The 21,556-nt window shown below is 39.4% G+C and overlaps 1 protein-coding gene across 1 annotated transcript in view; it reads right to left on the bottom strand.

The window, feature by feature from the left end:
• Window positions 1-21,484, bottom strand: part of MSH3 (mutS homolog 3) — a 104,109-nt gene extending 82,625 nt beyond the window's left edge. Inside the window, exons 1-8 of the mRNA XM_032675236.1 lie at window positions 21,298-21,484; window positions 18,627-18,750; window positions 17,427-17,647; window positions 15,165-15,377; window positions 13,784-13,900; window positions 12,903-13,020; window positions 12,222-12,367; window positions 11,050-11,216 (exon numbers count right to left, since the gene is read on the bottom strand). Coding sequence (XP_032531127.1) covers window positions 11,050-11,216; window positions 12,222-12,367; window positions 12,903-13,020; window positions 13,784-13,900; window positions 15,165-15,377; window positions 17,427-17,647; window positions 18,627-18,750; window positions 21,298-21,351 — 1,160 coding nt within the window. The 5' untranslated portion in view covers window positions 21,352-21,484. The remainder of the gene's footprint in view (window positions 1-11,049; window positions 11,217-12,221; window positions 12,368-12,902; window positions 13,021-13,783; window positions 13,901-15,164; window positions 15,378-17,426; window positions 17,648-18,626; window positions 18,751-21,297) is intronic.
• Window positions 21,485-21,556: the final 72 nt, after the last annotated feature.

Here is a 21,556-nt window from a genome sequence, read left to right as displayed (position 1 = left end):
CTGGAGAGCAGTACTAGAGGGGGAGAGAAAACGCAGAGGTCCCCCAGGGACAGCCTGAAGGAGAGGGAAGGCCAAGGAGCAGATGGTTGTACTTTCCACGCAGATGTCATGTGGGAATGGAAGAGCTGAAAGGCCTCCAGGAAGAATCTGTCCGTGCCTTGTCTGCATTATACACAGCAATATTCCGACCCCTGTCTGGAAACTGATCAGCACCCAGAATTAACAACACGCCACGGGCTTGTGCTCACAGCTGAAGAACACCTGACACTCCAAATAAACCGGGGGATACTGGAAATTTCCTCCTTTTGGTTTACTAGGAGTGCAGGTCACAGTTCAGAGCAGAAACAGTGGCCTAACATTTCTCCCATGCATTCCTCAGCCATGTCCTGTCAGAAGAAACCCACTGGTTCTCAAAGTGGTAGATGTCAACTAGAAACATATCTGAAAAAAAATCTCCCATAACAACAAAACAAAAAACCCCCACAAACTCCCCACAAAACCAAAACAAAACAACAAAAATTATAAGTCTCCACCCCACTGAATCCTCCTGATAAATACACTGCATGACCCTGTAGGATTACAGACCAACTTAAAAAAATTAATCAGACAAAAGGAAAATCAAAATTAGCCCAGAGTATCTCAGTTTAATTTATATTTGAAAAGGAAAGTATGTATATTAGTGTGTTTTCAAACTATGCTGATAGGTTATTACACCTGGCACACAGGCAGAAAACCTGTATTTGTTCTTAAATTCTTTGTTTAAAATACCACATTATTGTAAAAAGTTATAATAGAAAGGAGAAAAATTCCAAAATATTTCTGCAGGATTTGGGTAGTTTTATCCAGATATTTTTGCGCAACACTTGATATTCTTAACTAATATTTTTGAAAGGTGGAAAATACATTCATCCAGGCTGCAGAGGAAAAGGAAAACAGCACGGTGACTGTATCTCTTTATTAGGGGGCTAAAGCATATGTCAAATGAGGACAGACTAAGGAAACTGAATTTATTATGGAGAAAGTTGAGAAGGCATCTCCTACCACCTAAGGGGCATTTAGAAAAGTCTAGAGCAGATTCTGGTCAAAGGAGCACAATGAAAGGACAAAACCAAGCAGTCACAAGTTGCAAATTGTTCAAAATTCTGCACAGACTTTAGGAAAAAAACATTCTTTCCCATAAGACCATTTAAACACATAAGCAGGTAATACAGTGAAGCTGGGGACTTCCCTTCCTTGAGGATTTTCTGAACTGCACAAACCTACATGAAACCAGAGCTCCAGAAAGCTCATCCAAGCCAAGTTTTTCCAAGATTCTGAGAAAAAAATTATTTAAGAAACTGTGGAAGTTATTAAGAATAATTTAAAATGGTTGTAGCTTTAATTGCACGAATAAGAACAAGAAATATGGGTTGGCTTCACAGCCACTGCTCCAGCAGTTTCTCCCATGCCATGAGACACCACAGGACATTAATTTACTGCTAATAACAACCCACTAACGAGCTCCAAAATGGATCTGATGCTTGGGGTAACTGGTTCCAGTGTTGGTCTGTGCTCACATCGTGGCCTCAGGTAATCAGCTCCCACAATGGCTTTCTCACACATCTCAGGAACTCAAGATCTGTGCTTGGAGCACTGGATGCTCTTTGGAAAACCAAGGAACCTTCCATGAAGGAATTCTCTTAACGTGTCTTCATCTAGAGGACTTCAACCATCTATCAGATAAGGAGGTATCTCTTTCCCTTATCTATGGGCAAACTTTATCTGCAATAGGAAGGGCAGGACATACCATTTAAGTTGATTATCTAACCATATTTTTCAGCTGAGATTGTGGCACAAAGTTTCTTTTTTTTTTGACTCCTGGCACGTGTAACTTGCTGTTCACATTTCACTCTCCTCTCACACCACAGACAGCACCACCTGAACCTACTCCAGCTGAAAGGATATGAATAGATTATGCAACTATTAGGGTTTTTTCCCTTTTTCCTCCTCCCTTTGGAGGTTCAACATTTGGGACAATAACACACCCAAGTCCCCTCTATACTACAGAAATAAAAATATTAAGTCCCAAGAAAAAAAAAGAGCAGGAATCTTTATTGTTACAGGTGTTAACATGGGAATACTGCTTTCATTTTCCACACCAAAACCAAAGGAAGCTTTGGGGTTTTGGTCATGTGCATTAATGGGATTGTTATTTTTAATAATTCTAACTCAAACAGAAATTTGGCTCTCATATATTAAAAAACAAACAAACAAACAAACAAACAAAACAACAAGCCTGAAAATGGTAAACAAATGTTGAAATAAGGCTTCAAACCCTGAGAAGTCTGTGTTTGGCCTCCCCAGGGAGGCCAAACTCTGGTTTCTGGAAAGAGAAAGAAGATGCTGATTTTGGTCATGATCTGCCTTGAACAATGATAAGTACAGTACTGACACAAAATGTGGGTAGTTATGTCGCCACCGCTTACAAGGCACGTCCAAAGGACTACAGAGATTCTCCATGGCCAAGGGGACCTTTGCAGTTCCCAACCACCTTGCAAAAGGAAAACTGAAACATGGAATGGTTTCCTGAGGCCCTTCCTATACCTGAGGAGAACAATTTCCAAGCTTGGAAATGAACACTCTAAATGGACAAAACACGTTCTTCCCATGCAGAAAAATTCTGCCTAAAGCCCAACAGCCTCCAGATACTGCTCACCCAACATGCCTGAATTGAGGAAGTATCATTTAAATCTCACTGCTTAAGCAGAATTTGGCATGGGGAACTTCTCATCTCTCTCAGATAAAGAGCTTTACATGTTTTGTAATGATTTTAATACAGGCTACTGTACAGAAAAGGGGAAACAGCTGGCTGGTCAATTACACTTTTAATTAATGTTTCCTTTGATAAGCTGATACAGATTTAAGAATCCATTAAATGTGATGAAATGAACTTGTAATTTTTCAACAAATTATTTCAGCCTTTCCTGTGACATGTACAAAGATGCTTAAACACAGTCACATTTATAATAGAGTAAATACAAATAGTGTTAGTATTTATGCCCTCTATACACAAAATTTTCTTTTTACTGCCACATTTCTGAACTTTAGGAGTGGCACATTTTAACCATAAATGGCTACTTACCTTGATTTCCCATTCCATGAAAAGTTAAGACAAGTGAAAAAGAAGGGAAGTTGTCCTTCCCATGGTTTACTTCTGCATGCAACATACAGATGCTGTACAATATGTATTTTTCTTTCTTGCAAGGATTTACAATCAAGGAGTCAACTGCAAAAGCTACTTAAATTACTTTACAAAAGGAAAAAAAACATTTGAAGGAAACAGGTGAAGGCAGCGTGGGCTAAATGGTACGCTTTTAAGAAAAAAAAAGGGAAAAGCAGATCAGAATTAAAACCTGAAGTTCAATTTATCTCATATTTACACTTTGATTTGAGTGAATGCTCTCTCTGGCAATGATTCAGCCCAAAATATAATTTTAAATACCACAAGACTGCACGCCATCTCTGTAGAAGTGAACTGAAAACAGAGGTGGTAGAGTTTCGTGTTTGTTCTGCTTGTTTCTTCTAAATAAGACAAAAATAGAAGAAAAAATAGTACCTTAATTCTACAAGCAGTAGATATTTAACTTACTGGATTTTGTAAGTCAAGACCTAAGGAAATTGAATAATAAATCTTTTATTATTGCCAACAAGTGAAGTGCTTACAATATTAGAGGGAACAGAGGGAATAAAGCTACTAAATGAAACTGTTTATTTTTGTCAAAGAACAGATTCTTGCCCACAAGACACGTGGTCTTTTTGCTCAGGTACAAATCTAGATTCCACTCATAGGCAACGATGAGATAGAAGCATCTGGAAAAGACATCCCTATTAATACACATTAATTTCTTAATATTTCTATGAGTGTATGGACTGCAATAAAAGTTCCATGCTCAAATAAAATGTTCCATGTTCAAATAAATGTTTTATCCTGAGTCCTCTCTCAACAGTTGACTTGAAATTGTACAGCTGTCAATATGGCCACACTTCAAGACAAATTCTACTTTTCTTAATAAGGAGAAGCTATGTTAGAAAAAAGAGGGTTCTTGGCATTTGTGGTTTTGGGGTTTTATCTTTTTTCCTGGTTGCAGTTCACTATGAAGCCACAAAAACTTTTGCACTGATCATATGAAAGGGGCCATGGGATAGCAGAAATGATTCCTTAACCCACCAGTACCACTGCAAAAGCTACTGAAACTCCACTCTGTTCCTTTTCTCAGTATGTTAAAAATCAAATGTGTTACTTTGCATTTAATAATATTTGATAACATGCTAATTCTATATCACAGGACAATTGTTTAATACAGTTGGTAGTTTCCACTCTGCCATGGCTCACAAAATTATGTCATGATTTTGAGTAATGAACAGCACATTCCAAAATATGGATTCCAAAACATAACTTAATGAAGGTTAATTATAACTGGCTTTGATTATGATAGCTATGAAAGCACTTCTTTACCTAGGCAACCCAAAAGCATTAGCATTCAAACTCTGATGCCAGGTCAAGGCTGTAGTCTGACTGTGGCTGTGTCTGAAACATATGAATTTCTCACACCCAGACTGCTTTATCACGTGTTTATATTTCCACCCAGATTAACTCAAAGCACAAATCCTTTAATTAAATTTCAAGATACAAATCAAGTATTTTTTTTGGTCAAAGCCATGAGAAATAACAAGCACACCATATTTGCAATATATACAAGTGCTTCATGGTGAGGCTTAACTTCTCCACTTGTAGATGCAAATGCACGTGCAATCTTTTCAGATAATGAAAACAGCTTAACATATCAATTAATACGGTAAGCAAGGATTTTTGACAACTACACAACTGTTCCCCATAAATGAAAGGCTTCTTTTTTCAGCCTTTTCCTCTTCCTAGCTCACTTTCTCTCAAATGAATCAATTTTCTTTGTATAGCAAATGCAGCAGTGCCCTGGGAATGGATTTGATGGATGGAGTGTTCAGTGGATAAGGAATCAGTTGGATGGTCATATCCTAAAAAGGTTCCTTCCAACCCAAACTCTTCTGTGATTATCTGAACACCACTTTGCTCTTCACAGTGTTTTCTTGGTTCTTCCTCAAGCCCTAACAAGAGCTGTCCAGTAAAATGCACAGCCAAAACCCACATGAAGACATGCAGTGAGATGGCATGAAGTTATCCAGGAAGTTGTCCAGGAAAGTAATCCTTCCTTCTCAGAACCCTACACTACCCCAGTGCATGTTAAAGACGAAGAAAGGTGGAAGGGTCTGATTTATGCCCTCTCTGGGATGGGATCTGCTGCTTCTCTCTCCATCTAAGGGTCTCCATCAACCACAACTTTGTAGAGGGGTCTGTAGGAGCAGGACAATGCCAAGAGATTCAAGTGAAGAAGTAAGAAGTGCCAAGAGATTCAAGTATACTTGCTACAAAGTGCTTCTAAGTACATCCATCTCCCTCTGCAGAAACAGTCTTTCACATAAACTGAAAGCAAGTATCATGCACGAAACCTTTTTACATTAAAAAATACTGTATTACTAAGCTTTGTGCTTAGTTCATTACTATAGCAGCGGTTTCAAATTCACTATTAAGAACTCAGAAAATATCCACATAAATTTTGGAAAAAATAAAAACCTCTAAAGTACAAATGTCTAACAGTCATTTTTACTATTCCAAATTACCAGAGGAAGAGTCCATGCCTAGAGCACACCCTTCACAAGTCTTTACCAAAAGCCTCTTACCTATGCCATACATAAAAAAGAACATCTATTAAAAGAGACAAATGTCAAATTATCAAAATTAAACTGTTAGAGACAGTCTGAAAGACAAATCTTGTTCCCTTCTGCAGTTCAGTAGATTGATGGCACATAAAAACCCACTTTAGTTTCATTTTCTTCAAATTTAAGAAAATTAATATATTCTGGGTTTATGAAAAATAAATACTTCATGGGCTTTCTCTCTTCCCTGGGAACCACCACTGCAAGAGCATTATTCTTCTCCTCGCTCTGGTATCACTTATCTGCATGTCAAACATGCAGACAGTTTAGTCTTTCTCTCTCTCTTGTCCTTGTCTCATTTACATCACAACATTGTTCTGATTAAAGCTGCTGAATTTCTACCTCCTAGCACTGACATTGAGGGCAGGAAATGTGGGAAGCAGTGTCTGAGAAGGTAACACATCCAAGGTATCCATGGTGTCACAGTTTCACAGGGAAAGATTTATGTCCTAAGTCAGCTTCAAAGAAAAAATTATGGGAAAGTAGTTTTTATTAAAAAAAAGAAAAATGCTAGGACTTTAACAAATATGCCAACAAACATTCACAGACTATTAAAAAAAAAATTAAACTTGCATGCCAGTTTTAAGAGGTTAAGAGTCCTCCTCCATTTGATTATGTAAAAAGTCACAGTATATGAATATATACTGAGAGAAAAAAAACCAAGTAACATCAGAACTAGAGAGGACAACAAAAAGTAGAATTACTTACATATGTACCTTGCATAGTTTCTCATCTATCCCATAATAGTAAATCAAATAGGTGCCAAAACATGAAAGCAAAAGCTTTGAAGTTTTACCTTTCCTGCTTCTTTTAGTAAGGTGGGGATCCTAATTAAAAAGTTAACTTTCTGCTAGCAAGAAATTGGACAGGCATCAAATCAATTTATTCTTCATTTAATAATTTCTGGCTCAATTGGTGGTGGGGCGGGGGAAATCCAAATACATGAATATCACTAATCAGTGCAAAAACGCCACAAATACAGCTACTGAACACAGCATGTTTTCCATACTATTTGCAGTCACATGAAAAATAATGCACCTTGGAAGCAGAAAAGAATCTGGGGAAGCTGATCAGGGCACACATCTTTTCTTTTCCCTCAGGGGATTTGGGCAAGACAAGGCCTGCAAAGGCCGGCTGCTGCTGTAAAAAGCAATGTTAACCTTTTTTTAATGTAATTTATCATCCGGGATACGAAAATCACAGGGCTTTGCAACTGCCTCTGTGTGTTTCTGTAGCAACAACTCTGCATGCACAGTGGGACAATAATTCCACCTAAAGGATGCCATGTGCCTGTGCTGGGGCTCAAACTGTGAAGGGCAGTTAGACAACACGGAAAATATGACTTTACCCATAAGCCATTTGTTGAATGAGATTTAAGCCCCATGCTTCCCTCACCTGCAGTGCCATAGAAAACAAGAATCAACTCCAGTACTGAGAACAGCATTTTTCATGACTGCAACAGCATTAAACTGAAAAAAAAAACCCAACCCATCCAACAGTTCTGTTGGGTCATTACATGAGGTAATAATACTGTTGTGGAGTTTTTTGCCCTGTCTGTTCAAAAGGAGTGAGCTATGACACGATCAATACTCTCCAGGCAGCTTCCCCACAGCTGGGTTGCCCAGGCCATGAATTGGATTCCTAGCAGAGTAAAATGCCTCCTTAGCAAGTAAACATCTGTTCACTGATGCACTTGGGTTTTGTATTTGCAGAAAATAGCTCACACGCTGGTTTTGTACTTTACTTGCCTTCTTTATTTCCTGCTGCAAACTGCCTGTGGCTTCCACTTACATAAAACATTCTCAAGATGTTTGTCACAGCTTGCCTTTCACTTAAAAATCCATGGGAATATTACAAGCTATAAAACCATGAAACCACTGGTTTTTATGATTGCCAACCCTTTAGGTATTCTTCAGTCCTCTGCTCTGCAATTTAATTTGCAATAGTGTTCACTCTCACTGTCACCCTTTGGTGTCTTGTTTTTGCCACTACAAGCCTTCCTGTCCCTGCTCACCTACAAAAAAAATACCTCCTCAGCATCAACTACATGAATGCACTCTCTGGTCTGAGCAACCACCAGCCACATATAAAGATCCACAAAATTAAAAGCATTTTATACTCCTTTACAAGACTTCAGTGAGTTCATTCCAGTACAGTTTCTACTCCTTGACTGAGAACATAAATCCACAACTTCATCCATGAGAGCAATTAGAAATGGATAGCACTCTCTATGAGAGACCACACAGACAACAGGTCAGTTGTCAGATCACCCTGGTTTTAGATTGTTGGCCAGACATCAAAAAAGATGTAAAAAAACCAGAACAGTGCAGACTGGGGTGAAACGCTCTGGATTAAAAGCGAAGGACTGTTGATCAGTGTGGTTTTACACAGTAGCCAAGAACACCACAGAATAAAACATTTCATAAAAAGGGGCAAATGGAAAAAAAAATAGAAAAAGAGGAGCAACAGAGCACTCTTAAGATGCACTGGATTTTTCAATGAAACAAAAAAGGGGCACATGAGAAGAGAAAAAATAACCAAAAGGAATCTCAAAGACACTGTCAGGAAGATCAGCACAGGTGAAGTTCTAAAGCAGCCAACATGTTAAGGAGGGTGGGTGCCCTCTTGACTAGGAAGAACTTGGAGTACAAAACACAGTGTTCTTCTGTAAAAATATATATATGTTCTGAAGGCAAGACTTTTTTCTTGTTTTTCTAGAAAGAAGGAAGCTAAAAACACTAAAATATTTTCCTCCAGGCAGTTCAGCATTTGCAAATAGAACAGTTTGTCCTGAGCCAGTTTCTGCGATGTACATTTAATTTACACTTTGCTTTTGAAAGAAGGCTCTGCATCAAAACTGACCTCCTGTTCAGTATCCTTGATTAGTACTTTTGAGTTCATTAAATCTGCCCCTCAATAGTATCTTCTAGTTATTAACTTTTATGGACAATGTCATGACGCTGGTAAGTAGGAGCATTTACTTTACCACATGAAACAGCAAAGTGTGAGATTCAAACCAGCATGGAACCATGACACACTTCAACACATTTGCTTCCAACAAGTTTTAAATTACCAAAAGTTTCTAGCTTGTAATATGAATCTACACCATAAGTTAAACTATTCCTAAAGCCTGCTTAGGTTGGTAAACTCCTGTTTAATCCAAATGGCTACAAAAAAGTCTTTCCAAAAAGATGTTTGGGTCTAACTTCATTTAAATCAGTGGTAAAATTACCCATTTATCCACTTTAACTAACCTGGCTTCATACTAACTGAACTAAAACTCCATTTTATGAAGAAATCCTACAAGGAGCTACATGATCTTACTACAGCAGCATTTGCCTTCACTTACTGCTCATTAATGTTATCAGCTTTAGACATGGAAAACTTCTAGCAACTTATTTGGCTCTTGTTTTTGATAAAAACAGATTTAGAACAGTAGAATCCTGCCACTCAGCTGTTTTTTCTTTCTTTGCTGTAAATTTGGCAGTGAAAATGAACACAACACCAGAACAGAAGCACCAGTGAACAGTGTGAGTGACACAGCTAAACCTGGATACAGTTGCAGTAACAGGAAGAGAAAAGCACAGCATTCCATAAGCAAGAATTACACACTGTACTGTGCAGACTTAAGGCAGACACACAACCAGTACAGAATATTCACACGTGGTCTTTGTACCCAGCCCACATCACCGTGGTTGCTCAGTGCCAAGTTCGAACACCAAACCACCCCCAAGTTACCCACACAACCGCTTGTGCAATTCTCACACAACAAAGACCCTTCTCTCTCCTCAATCTCTCCAAGTTCTTCCTCATGGGACTATTTTTCTCTCCCATCTGTGCCCTTTGTGTTTTTACAGATTCACTGTTTTTCCACTGCATTACTCATACACAAAGAGATGAGGAGCCTTCTTGAATCACAAGACCTGGTTTCCATGGTTTTAGTCAGAAAGGTCTTCAAAACATTATAGAAATGAAACTTTTCCCAGGAGTTTTTAAAAAAGAGCAGACAAAGACTGAAATTACCAGCTAATGGGCCAACAACCAAACCTGAATACTTCAGATCTCTCAATATGCATTAAAATGAAATTCCTGCCTGTGTAAAAGCAACTGTATAAAAACTGAAGCCCAGTTAAAAGCACAGGAAAGCAGCATATTGGAATCACTTAAAATAATACTAAATACTTCAGAGCCCTCTAGTGGTTTCATCTTTGGTACAAGAAAATTCATGAAGAATTGTTTTTGAAATAAGGCTACTGAAGTGTACTGCAATACTGTCTTTTATTTTTGTCACTCTCCTGTAATTAAGAACATTTAGGCTGGAAAGCTGCCTAGTAAATTACCAGAAAGGCAAAAAATTATACAAGCTAATATCTATTCACAGAAACAGCTAATGGGTAGTATTTTTGGATCTTCATAAAAATGAGAAGTTACTCACAAACATTTTCAACTGTGCATAACCAGGAGAAAAAAAAAAAGATACAGCCACTCTCCCAAATCTGCATCACAATGATTACTGAAACATCAAGCTCTGAGCTGGCTCTCTACAGCCCAAGCCTGCATGGTTCAAAAAAAAAAAAAAAAGAAAAAGAAAAACTGATATTTTCTCACAAAAATTGCATCTGCAAGATTTCACAAGCCTACCCCCCTGTTCAGAGGATTGCTTCATCCTTAATCTATCACCCTACCAATTATATCCTCTTCTGGCTTTATTACACAGTAAAACTGATACAGAAAACAGGTAACAAATTTCCTTTTGAAATACATAAAGACAACTGAAAACATAAGTAGATAATCAGTCACAACACTCCCAAGTCTGTACCCAAGTTCAAGATAGTGTAATAGGAGAAACAGAATCAAATACCAGTTGCAAAGATTTTCTATACCTATTTACATTAATAGAAACAAAAAGAAAAAAACACTTTTTTCAGAAGCCAAAGGTAAGTGCATAAGCTTGGAAATTATTCCAACAGATTCTATGATCAGGAGTGTGGTAGCAAGACTATCTAAATGACCATGTTTAGGCACATGAATCTTTCACAGGCCAGAGAGAGAAGCCACAAATTTAAGTACAATTTAAGGATAAGAGAGATTTGGGAGATTTTCAACCCAGCAGCAAACTACAGCCATTCTGAAATGAGCCTCTACAGAATTACACATCTATACCTGCTTCTGGATCTAAACTCTATCAATAAATGTGTGCTGTTACCCAAAAAATAAAAAATAAAAAAGCCTCAAACACAAAATCCCTTCAAAACTTACCTCCTGGATGTTATACTGCTGATGAGCTTTTCAGATTGATCTGACAGCCTGGATGGAAGAATTATTTCAACTGGCTGCAGGCGCAAAACTCGACTCTCCAATTCTGAGCGAGATGCAGAGTCCCGAAAACAGTCAAAAATTACTTCTCCAGTAGTTGGTTGGACCACCTGTCAAATAAAAAAAATACATATATATCCACTGGATATTTACATTTTCAGGGAGTGTTTCATTGACTCGAACTGTTAAGCCAGAAAGAAAATCTGTGGTGTACAGCACAAAACTGTACAGCACCCACACATACACAGTGAACGTGGCAGATCAAAAAACATAAATTGTGTTTTTGTCAAATGTATAGTATTGTAATAACTTCCAAAGACTGTCATGACTTTGTCTTGGTAAGTGGCAGCAATACATTAAAAATATAAATGCGCTCTTGTTGTCATCAATCCACCACTGTTCAACTTTTCATACAATTCAAATCTATGTACTTGAAGTCTATGAAAGCTACATGTAATTCAGCCTGGAATCTAAACATGTGCTTTTGTTGTTCTCTCCCATCTGCAGTGTGACATTCAAACATAAGCACAATCAAGATGCTTTTAAATTAATTAATTACCAGCTGACCAGGCTTCAGTTATCACCACGTTTTGCTGGTTAGAGTGATTGGTTTTAATCTTCACCATAAAAGAGAATACAAATCTGAAGCGTAAAGGGTAAAAAATCCTAAGTCTTTTGCTCTAAAGAATAGTATTTTATATAGGAAAAAAGCAGTCACAAGCTTTAAAATATTGACCCTAAAAATGTTTAAAGTTAGTAAAGCATCTGAACTAATGATTTCCCTGTATTTGGTTAAAATATGTTTTCAAGTGAAACAACAGTAAATACAGTTTCATGAATATTCAACTATCAACTCCTTTTCTGTAGTTTTCAAATGTAAAGCCATCACAGCTCACATACAGATGATATCTTACCTAAACTGCCCCTTTTTAACAACAACAACAAAAAAACCCAGAAAAAAGTAATTTAAAAAAATCAATTCCCCACCCAAAATAAAATACATAAGACAGATCATGACTTTAAGAAGGTAATCACCCACCTCTCAAAAAAACCCAACAAAACCACCCCTAAAATACAAACCCTAAAATACTTATTCCCCTATGAAACTAACTTACCATAATGCCTATAACAATGTCACCTGTCTTCCTGCCCCTTAGGTTTTCTCCATTTTCACAGCAACAGAGGAGGTAGTTATCAGGGACATCTCTTGTTACCTCTTCAACATCTACAGAATCATCCAGCTTCAGCAAAGGGTTCACATGTAACAAGCGTTAAAAAAACCAGTACAGAGATTCGGGTGGATTGTTCACAGGTCCTTCTGGATCTAAGTCCTTCTCTACTCACAAGCACTAATCTAAAAATCTTTTTAGCTCCTGGTATCCGGTAAGTTAGTTCAAGAAATTAAAGAAAAAAAATGAGAAAGATAAGGCAGGAGATTGGAAAACGAAAAATAGAAGGGAAGAAACTAAAGTCACTGGTTAAAAGCTGTTTCTATCTCATTTTTGCATTTTCTACGCAGGACCTGCAGAACATGGCAGACTTGGGAAGCCCACTCTTTGCCTTCAGAAAGCAACTACAGTAAACATAACCTCTGCTGTTTCACAACAAACCTACAGCCCTGAGGAGATTAAATTCTTTGAAAAGCCAGCCAGATGTTTTACACAACATAAAATTAAAGAAATTTGGTTTCCTGCTGCCACTTGCTACTCATGTTCCATCCAGGTGATAATACTGGAATCAAGGCCTCTCACAAACCAAAGGTTAGATCTGAAACCAAACTTGTTTGAAAAGGATATCTTCTCCAATAAGTGTAGACTTAGTGTAGAGAGCAGTCAGCTTACGGCTGAAGAGAGAGCTTTTGTTTTCTCCAGCAGCTTTCAGCGCTGCAGTTTCCATTTGTTTTATTACTCCAACCTACAGGCAAACAAGAAACAAAGTTAGATCTCTGATAATAAATTATTATTTTTACTATTGCATATGATTGATGATATTTTTAGATGTGCAAAGAGCAAATGCATGATTCAAGCTGGAGTGCATCATCAACAGAAAGGGCAGAGGCAAACATCAATCCTACTAATGAGAAAGGCATTCCTTTTCCTGACCCTTTGTCTACTCCTAATTGCCTTCTCAGCTTCTGCCCCTGTGCTTCTTGTCCTATTTTGAAACAACTAAGCTACAGTTCACTGCTTATCAGAGAATGGTTGCTGCAATCAATTTAGATTCAGCATATTCTGGGATCCTGTGACATTCTTTTCCTAAAACCAGAAAAAGAGGTATCAACAGAAAGCCATAGAATTACAGGGATCAAGGATAGGAAGGAAAAAAATTGGCCTGGGATAAGGAAAACAAGGATGTGAGGAACAATAAAAGAGAGAGAGGATATATACATTTCTCTTTATCAAATGGAAAGACTTGATAAAGAAATACTGAGAGGAAAAATTGTTCCAGAACTGTTCCTGAAAACATGAAGATACTTTTCTGTAAAACAGAGGAAGCCTGAATCTACTTAAGGTCCTCCCAGAACAGAGGAATTGAAACAAAGGACATTTTTAATTGCAGAAGCAGGTGATAATGAGCTGCCTATTTCTCAGCTGAAATAAGACTCTGGTTACAATAGGTGCAAGTTATTTCAGTGCTATTCTGTGCTCAAGAGGATTTAATAAAGGTCAAAGATGACCTTATGTCCCTTTGCCACGAGGCGCCGCACGTGGACGAACAGCCGGTGGCTCGGAATACTGGCAGTCATGAAGTTGTGATCCAGGTGGCAATAGATGTTCAGTTCTCTAGCTGCAATCTGCAAAGTACAAGAAAAGTCAGCCAACAGGTCAGAAAGTCATTCAGGAGGGTAAGGAGCTTATCTCTATGACAACAGTGATGCACAGCTACAATTAAAAGCTCAGTGTCAAAGGGAAAACATTCCAGGAGAAAGCCTGGAGGGACTGGGCCCCTGCACGTTCCTGTCTTGGCATTGCCACAAGCAGGGGCTTCGCTATCACAGACTTCACCTGTCAGATTTTTAGGGTGCAGTTTGATGTTCACCACTGTGAGGCAAACCACATATACTGTACACACAGGGTCTAAAACACAGCTCAACAGATGGTCAAATAATTTTTGCACTCCTAAAAACACAAAAGGAATGGAGGTATTTAATTTGTGGTTATTAAGATGGGATTAAGCTGGCTAATCAATTAAAATACTGAAAAATCAATATGGAAGAGTAGTAGAAACTGAATACTTAATAAAAAAGAGTAATAACACTTACTGAAATGTGACATTATCATGTGTGATTCGTATTTGACTTTCTGCCTTTTAGTTGTTCACTGACTAGACAATGTGTGTTAAGCAGGAACTGCAGCCAAACACTGACCTGTCTCCCTGGACCACGTATTTCTATTTCTGGACTGTGAGTAAACCAGCAAATGAGTAGACAAATTACACAGCCCAAATTTCATGGGGAAAATTAATTCCCAGTAACTAAGCAACATTTCTCACTGGTCTCGAGTGTGGAAATAGTACCAATCAAAGGTTGGTAGCAAAGACTTTGGGACACATCACAAAAAAAATCCCCCAACATTATGAACCATTAATGAACCATCACTTCAAAATTATGTTTTTATCAAGTCTTTTCCAGTTCCTACAGATCTGGCATGTGCAGGTGCCACATCTGAACACGCATTCAAAATACCCTCTGCAACCAGACTATACTTGCTATGTTCATCTCTTTTTACAGTACTTGTTCCACTGTCTTCCAAACTGAAATACTCCTGGTAGAGTTTTAAGCCAATTCACTTCTGAGAGTTTTTCAGTTTTAACTCTGACAAGTAATTATTCTGGGAACTCACCTTAAATTCTCAGCATGCAAGACAGCAAGCACTACCATCCAATTACAAAATAATAAAGCCTATTTTGGCAAAAAGTTTAAGCATGTAGAGATTTTTTCACCTTGATTTCAAGTATCAGAAGAACCCACAAAGAAACCTCCCTTCTGGAAGTAGTCATAGATCGAGTAGGACACCAGTACAATGCAACAATTTTTGCATAACCCTGGCAAAAATTACCTCTGCATCTTCTCCAAAGAAGCGGTATTTGTATCCACATTCCACACACAAAACAGCATCTTTATACTGTTTCTTCATTTCTATGAACTGAAGTTCTAATGGAGTGTAAATGCTTTTGGTTCTTTTATTAAGATTTGTATCCAAAGCATTCTGAGTATTTTCATAGGACTTAAGAGATGCAGAAAACTGACTAAGATCACATCGTACCTCCTCCTGTAAATAAAGGATGGAAAAGTACAGTTAGGAATCATCAAACAAATCAGTTGCCCCCATATACCTTGGCTTATATTGACCACAGAGCTAAAGACTCTTCTTGCATTAAATAGCCCAAAGAGCTGCAGCAAAACTACTAAAGTAGGATATACACAACACAGTTTATTTGGAATTAAAAGGAATTAAAAAGTCATGAAAGTCAAAGTTAGTTGACTTGCTGTACAACAATCCTCAGACACCTCAGGTGAAATCATATGTCTTATTGTATCGTAAGTTCTCAAAACACAGATCAAGAGCCATGCAGGCTGCAAAGACTGGGTAGTCCAAACTGGCCAGATATTAAAATAACCACTCCAGTTTACAGTAAGAAACTCCAGTGTAGAGAGATTAATGATGTTCCAAAAATCCACAGTAAATCCAGAAATAAAACAATTTGAGTCTCAGTTCACTGTCTCAACCACCAAAACTATATTTATTCTCCAGTCTGCCCTTATTTTGTAAGTTCAGCAAACCTTCCAAAATAATTTATACACAAAAAATCTATACTACAGTTTCTAAAATCCTTAACATGTAAGACTTTGAGCAGCCCAGTCTCTCAGCAATGTACCATTCACAATGACATTATGCAGCCTATTCTTGTCAAGCAACTTCAGGTCTACAACTCAGCGTTGTTCTGTGTTGTCAGCAAGGTGACGGGTTCAGTCTTTCATTAGTGCAGTGAACAACATTGATAAGGCATTTTTCACTTACAGTGAAGTTCTTCCTTACTCATATCACAATATCAAGTACCAATAAAATTTGTTCAAAAAAAAAATACTAACACAACACCCTCCACAGGTTTTTAAAGCCTACAATCATTCAAAACACAATTCATTAGGTTGTGCTGCAAAATTCTGTATCTGCAAATAAATCCATTAGACTTCCATTTCTAGCAAGCGCCCCATCCAGATGACAAGCAACCAAGTGAACAGACTGCTTCGCAGCCGTGATAACTCAGAAGAAATACAGAGACGGCTTAAATCATACACTCTGGGTCATAGGAATGTACAAAGACTGCAGTCAGAGAACAATCAGGGAAAAAGAACACTTTAACTGCAAAATTTCCAGAATTGCACACCATCCAGCAAGACAGCAGAGCCCAGGACAAATAAAGCTGCACCAGAACTTGGATGGCCCCAGGAGCTCAGATGTCTCTACTGCAAAACCCTGAGCCCAAGCACTCAGCAGTCCTCAACCCAAGGTCTGTGCCAGCCCAGCAGGAAGACCTCACATTTTGAGCTCACACTCACACAAACCAGACACCCCCAGTTTAAGTTCATGAGCTTCAGGCAGGGTTAAAATCAACTGCATAACCTTCCATACAACCTCCTTCCCTCAAAGAGTCAGATATAAAACCTCACTGAAGAGCAGTTGCCACAATAAGCCAGGAGATACCTTTTAGGACCTGACACCTAAAACAACGAATTAACTAAAGTTAATTAGACCCATAATTAAAGAAGAAGCAAAGTACTACTACTCTTACAAAGTACTATTACCCCAGTCTTATTGACTTGCATAATACATATAATAATGATAACTTTTCATGCAAGCTACCCATATCTTCTGCAGATGAAAAAGCAGTGGTATCTCTAGTAGTCAGATTTACCAGCCACTGGATTAGGCTACATCTCAGCAATTTTTCTAATACTTATGTAAAGAAAGACTGGTAGAAATTTAACATCCCACATCAAAATTGGTAGAATTGAAAGAAAGATGAGCCAAGTACCAACTGAACATGTGTTATTACGATATTACAGCTTCACTCAATCACAAGATACACTACCAGTGTCTCTGCTCTCATTACTGCTGTTTTTCAGTGGTATTACTGAAGAGCTAAAGATGCATCCTGTTCACTACAAGAAGAGCTTCAGGAAAGCAGGGTCTGTGGGGTCTGTCGGGTTCTGCTGCACTATTTCATGACAGAACACAAAAACACAAAGCTTCTGCCAAAACTTGCTTTTTTAAACCACGACAAGCAATCTACACACCACAGACCACAGCTCTGCATACCTTCTGAGCAACCTTTGGGTCAGTGTCCCAAGACGGAAGAGGGATCTTCAATTCTGAACTTCTCCCAGTAATACTGGGACATTTTTTCAAACTCTTGGACTCTTTCTCCTGAAAACCATCCTCGATTCTGGTACACTGCTGGTCTGAATCACTGCTGAATTCTCTCAGTCTGTCTAGAGTTTGCAAACATATACAGGGCTTTTCATGCTTCTGAGGTTCTTCTTCAGTAAAAATACACAACAAAAACATTAGCAACTTATTTTCTAAAGCAGAATGTCTATTAGAATAACATCAGTAAGCACAGAACAAAACCATTTTGCTCCATCTCTCTCTTCTCTACATTCCTTCTCCTCTCCCATTGCAATATTTCTCCCAGACTGACAGAGTCATGCATGGAACCAGCTTGATTAACTCCCTGGAAAACCAGTATTCTTCACTTGTGTGCTTGGTCATACATGGGAAAAGACACACAACTATTTTCTGGGCTGGTAACTACAAAGCCACTAATTTAGTCAAGAATATTGGAAATCAAGTAGAATTTTTGTCAGTCCAGGTTTTAGCAGTATTGCTACTTGGTGGTGTCTTAGCGGTACTTCAAACCATTGCACCGACAAAACTGAATACAGTTCCCACTTTAAAAAACTTAGGAGGCTAACTCTTTTAAATGAAGTGCAATGAACTTTATATACACCCATTTGTTTTTGCACCAGTATTATTTTATTAAACTCTTGGTTCAAAGCCAGATGGAACTCAGGTATTTTCAAGAGAATGGAGTGGCTGTTGTTTCCCAGGTGAGAATTTACTTAAGGGTAGCCTATGGGTACACCAGTTACAGACCAGGCTCTACAGAGCTCTCAAGTGTCAGTTGTGCTTCAGAACAAGACTGTTAAACCAACACAGGAAGGAAAGTTGCACCATTTCTCCCTGGGCATCTAGACTTCACTGACTGAACAACCTGTTAAAGCTGAGTGAGCTGAAGGGAATTTGCAGAGTGATTCTGGAGCAAGGCTCAAATTCCTAGCTCCTGTGCCACAGAAAGGTTCTTGAACAGTTCAGGAGTATGTTCATTATGGCTCTTCACAGTTGTATCTTACACTCAAGGGACACTTCCCAAAGTTCCGAGACACTTTTTTCACATTTGACAATGACAAACTATTTACTGGCTGTCAATGCTTGGAGGTTCGTTTACAGTCAACTCACTTTTATCCTGAGTCTTCAGTGGGTTACAGATATCTTCTAGAGTGATTTGTTGTGCCTTGGGCTTCTTTTCACAAGGTTCATTGCCTTCAGTTGATGTGCTCCTTTTTGTGCCACATTCAGAAGCCTGAAACATAAATTACACAAAGAAGTTCAGTTCCTTTTTCTCTTTGTCATCCTCTATGAAAGACAATAATGCAACCAAGCATTTCACAAAGAGATAACACAAAATTACTGAATAACCCATCCCTGGAAGTGTCCAAGGCCAGGTTGGACAGGGCTTGGAGCAACCTGGTCCATTTGGAGGTGTCCCTGCCCATGACGATGTATGGAAGGAGATGAGCTTTAAGGTCGTTTCCAACCAAACCCTTCCGTGATTCTATGAAAATAATTTACCATATACAAAATTCCTAACTATTTTACCTATCTACACGTCTTGTTTATAAAACAGTTCTTCTAGCACTTGAGGCTACAAGAGGAAGAGGAACAGTACATCTTGTGATCAGGTTGGCTGTTGTGCTATAAAAGAAACACCTGCAGCTATTGTGGCTTCAAAAGGCAGCTTAGAGCTACTTCTGTGGCAGAGAACTGAACCAGTATTTAACAGACTTTCCCACAACACCACAGCCACCACCTGTGCCTGAACCAGAGCTCTTCTGCAAATCCTCACTCCCACAGTCCAGAGCTCTCTCCTTGCCAGACACTGGCTGTTTACCCCCAAGAGGCACCATTCCCTAAGGACTGAATCCTAGTGATGATGGGATCACCTCCATCTGCTCCATACCATCCTACAAGTATCAGTCCAGGCTTAAAAAGGTTTTCCTAAACTACTTGTAAGCACCTGGGTTTGTACAAAATACAGCACTGTCAACCACTGCTCCTTAGATGTCTTTTGACATGTGCACTTTGAACACTATGTAAACCAAAAATTCGTCAATTTATGCTGCTTCATCAGTGATCTATTGCTTAACAGCATGCAAGAAGTTTGACTAAATATAAAGAAGTAACTTACAGTTCCAACAACATATAAACAGTTCACAGATAAGCACACAGCAGATGCTTTCAGCTGCCTGCAGCCACATTTCATATGGTAATCTCAGAGCGTTTAATTGAGGAATTTCAATTTCCTTACAACTAAGCAGGAGCTCCACCCCCACCAACTAAGTTCATAACGTCTATATAACCTAACCATATGTACAGCCCATATAAGTAGCAAAGCTTCTGAATCCACTGTTAAACACCACCAAATAAACACTAAATAGGAAGCTTTCTCTGCATGGGCAGAAAGCTGCAATCACACCTTTAAAAATGCATTTGGACCAAAGGTAACCAAAAAAGTTGCCTTGACACACAGGTGAAAAAGCAAACGACCATCCTGGGCTACAAGGGGCTGGAAATTTTAACTACAGGAAGACTGGAAAACATAAACTCAGCATGAAAACCAGTTCCTAAGAGATAGCAGTTTTTAACCAGTGGTGATACAAAGAGGCTGCTGGATCATTGCAGGCTCTTTTGGCCTTGCACCCAACAGCAGACCTACCTGGAGTTGCCTGAGCTCCATCACCTGGGCCATGAGCTCAGCCTGCTACATGCCACAGTTGTCCACAAAATCTGATTTGTCATCTGGTGTGCAACAAGCCAATAATTACACACCTGAGAGACACTGAATATTTATTTCAGAACTTCACAGGCCACGGGTTCACAGTGTGTTGCACAAATCCAGCACAACAACCGGACTTTCTGTGCCATCATTTATACACAGAAATCCAGAATTAGTAACTTCCCAAGCACAGCCCCTCTATCAGGATTAATTGGTCATTTCCATACAGGGTACACAATGCCAGCCAACTTCTACATGTGCTCAGGGGAAGGGTCTGCACTTGGGCTGAGTCTTTTTTGGCCTGTAGGTGTGGGTTTTAGTATTATAATGAACACAGTTCAGCCACAGGATACACAGACCTTGAGTATTTTGCCAATTAGCAACGTGTACATAGGCACACATCAATATCTTTATTTCACCCTGAATGCTTGTTGGTTCCAGGATGTCCTTCCCTAAGGGATGCAGCTGCTGCCTGTCCCACTGACCAGGTCTCTTTCCTTGTTGATCAGGAAACAACACAAAGATCAAACATCAAAGAACATCCTGCTTTAAGATAATCTCTACATATTCCACATTTTGCAACACCAGGAGGCACAACCTGTGCCAGGGATCCAATATGGGAGCAAAGCCCCAGTGACATGGACCAGCACCCTGGCCCTGCCCAGCTCATCAAACCTGTGCTGAGCTCCAGCTCCTGCAAAATGGGACATCCTGGATCACAGAATGGTTGGGGTTGGAAGGGTACTCTAGAGATCACCCAGCCCAACTCCCTGTTCAGGGAGGGTCACCTGGAGCAGGTGACACAGGGACATGTACAAGTGGGTCTGGGATGTCTCCAGACAGGAAGACTCCACACCCTCCCTGGGCAGCTTTTCTGGGCTCTGCCACCTCCATGGAGAGAAGTTCTGCCTCATGTTGAGGGAGAACTTGTTGTGTTTCATTTTATGGTCCTTGCTCCTTGTCCTGTCGCTGGGGCACCACTGAACAGAGTCTGGGACCATCTTCTGACACCCCTTGGGGATACTGGTGTGGATTGATGGGATCCCTTCTCAGTCTTCTCCTCTCTAGACTAACCAGGCCCAGCTCCTGCAGTCTCTGCTCATCAGGGAGATGTTCCAGACCCCTCATCACCTCTGTGGCCTCTGATGAACCCTCTCCAGCAGCTCCCTGTCTTTCCCTTGTCTGAGGATGCTCGGTACCGCTGCCCCGTGTCACACAGGTGCTGCGGTCGGTCCCTCGCCTGCGGGAACCCCTGTCCTGCCTGCCCGCCCGTCCGTCCCTCCCTGCCCTGGCCGGTCACCGTGTTCCGGGCGGAACCGCGCTCGCCGCCGGT

The sequence above is a fragment of the Chiroxiphia lanceolata genome, chromosome Z (assembly GCF_009829145.1).
Source record: "Chiroxiphia lanceolata isolate bChiLan1 chromosome Z, bChiLan1.pri, whole genome shotgun sequence".
NCBI lineage: Eukaryota > Metazoa > Chordata > Aves > Passeriformes > Pipridae > Chiroxiphia > Chiroxiphia lanceolata.
Note: the sequence above shows the minus strand (reverse complement) of the source record. Positions and strands in the feature narration are given on the sequence as shown.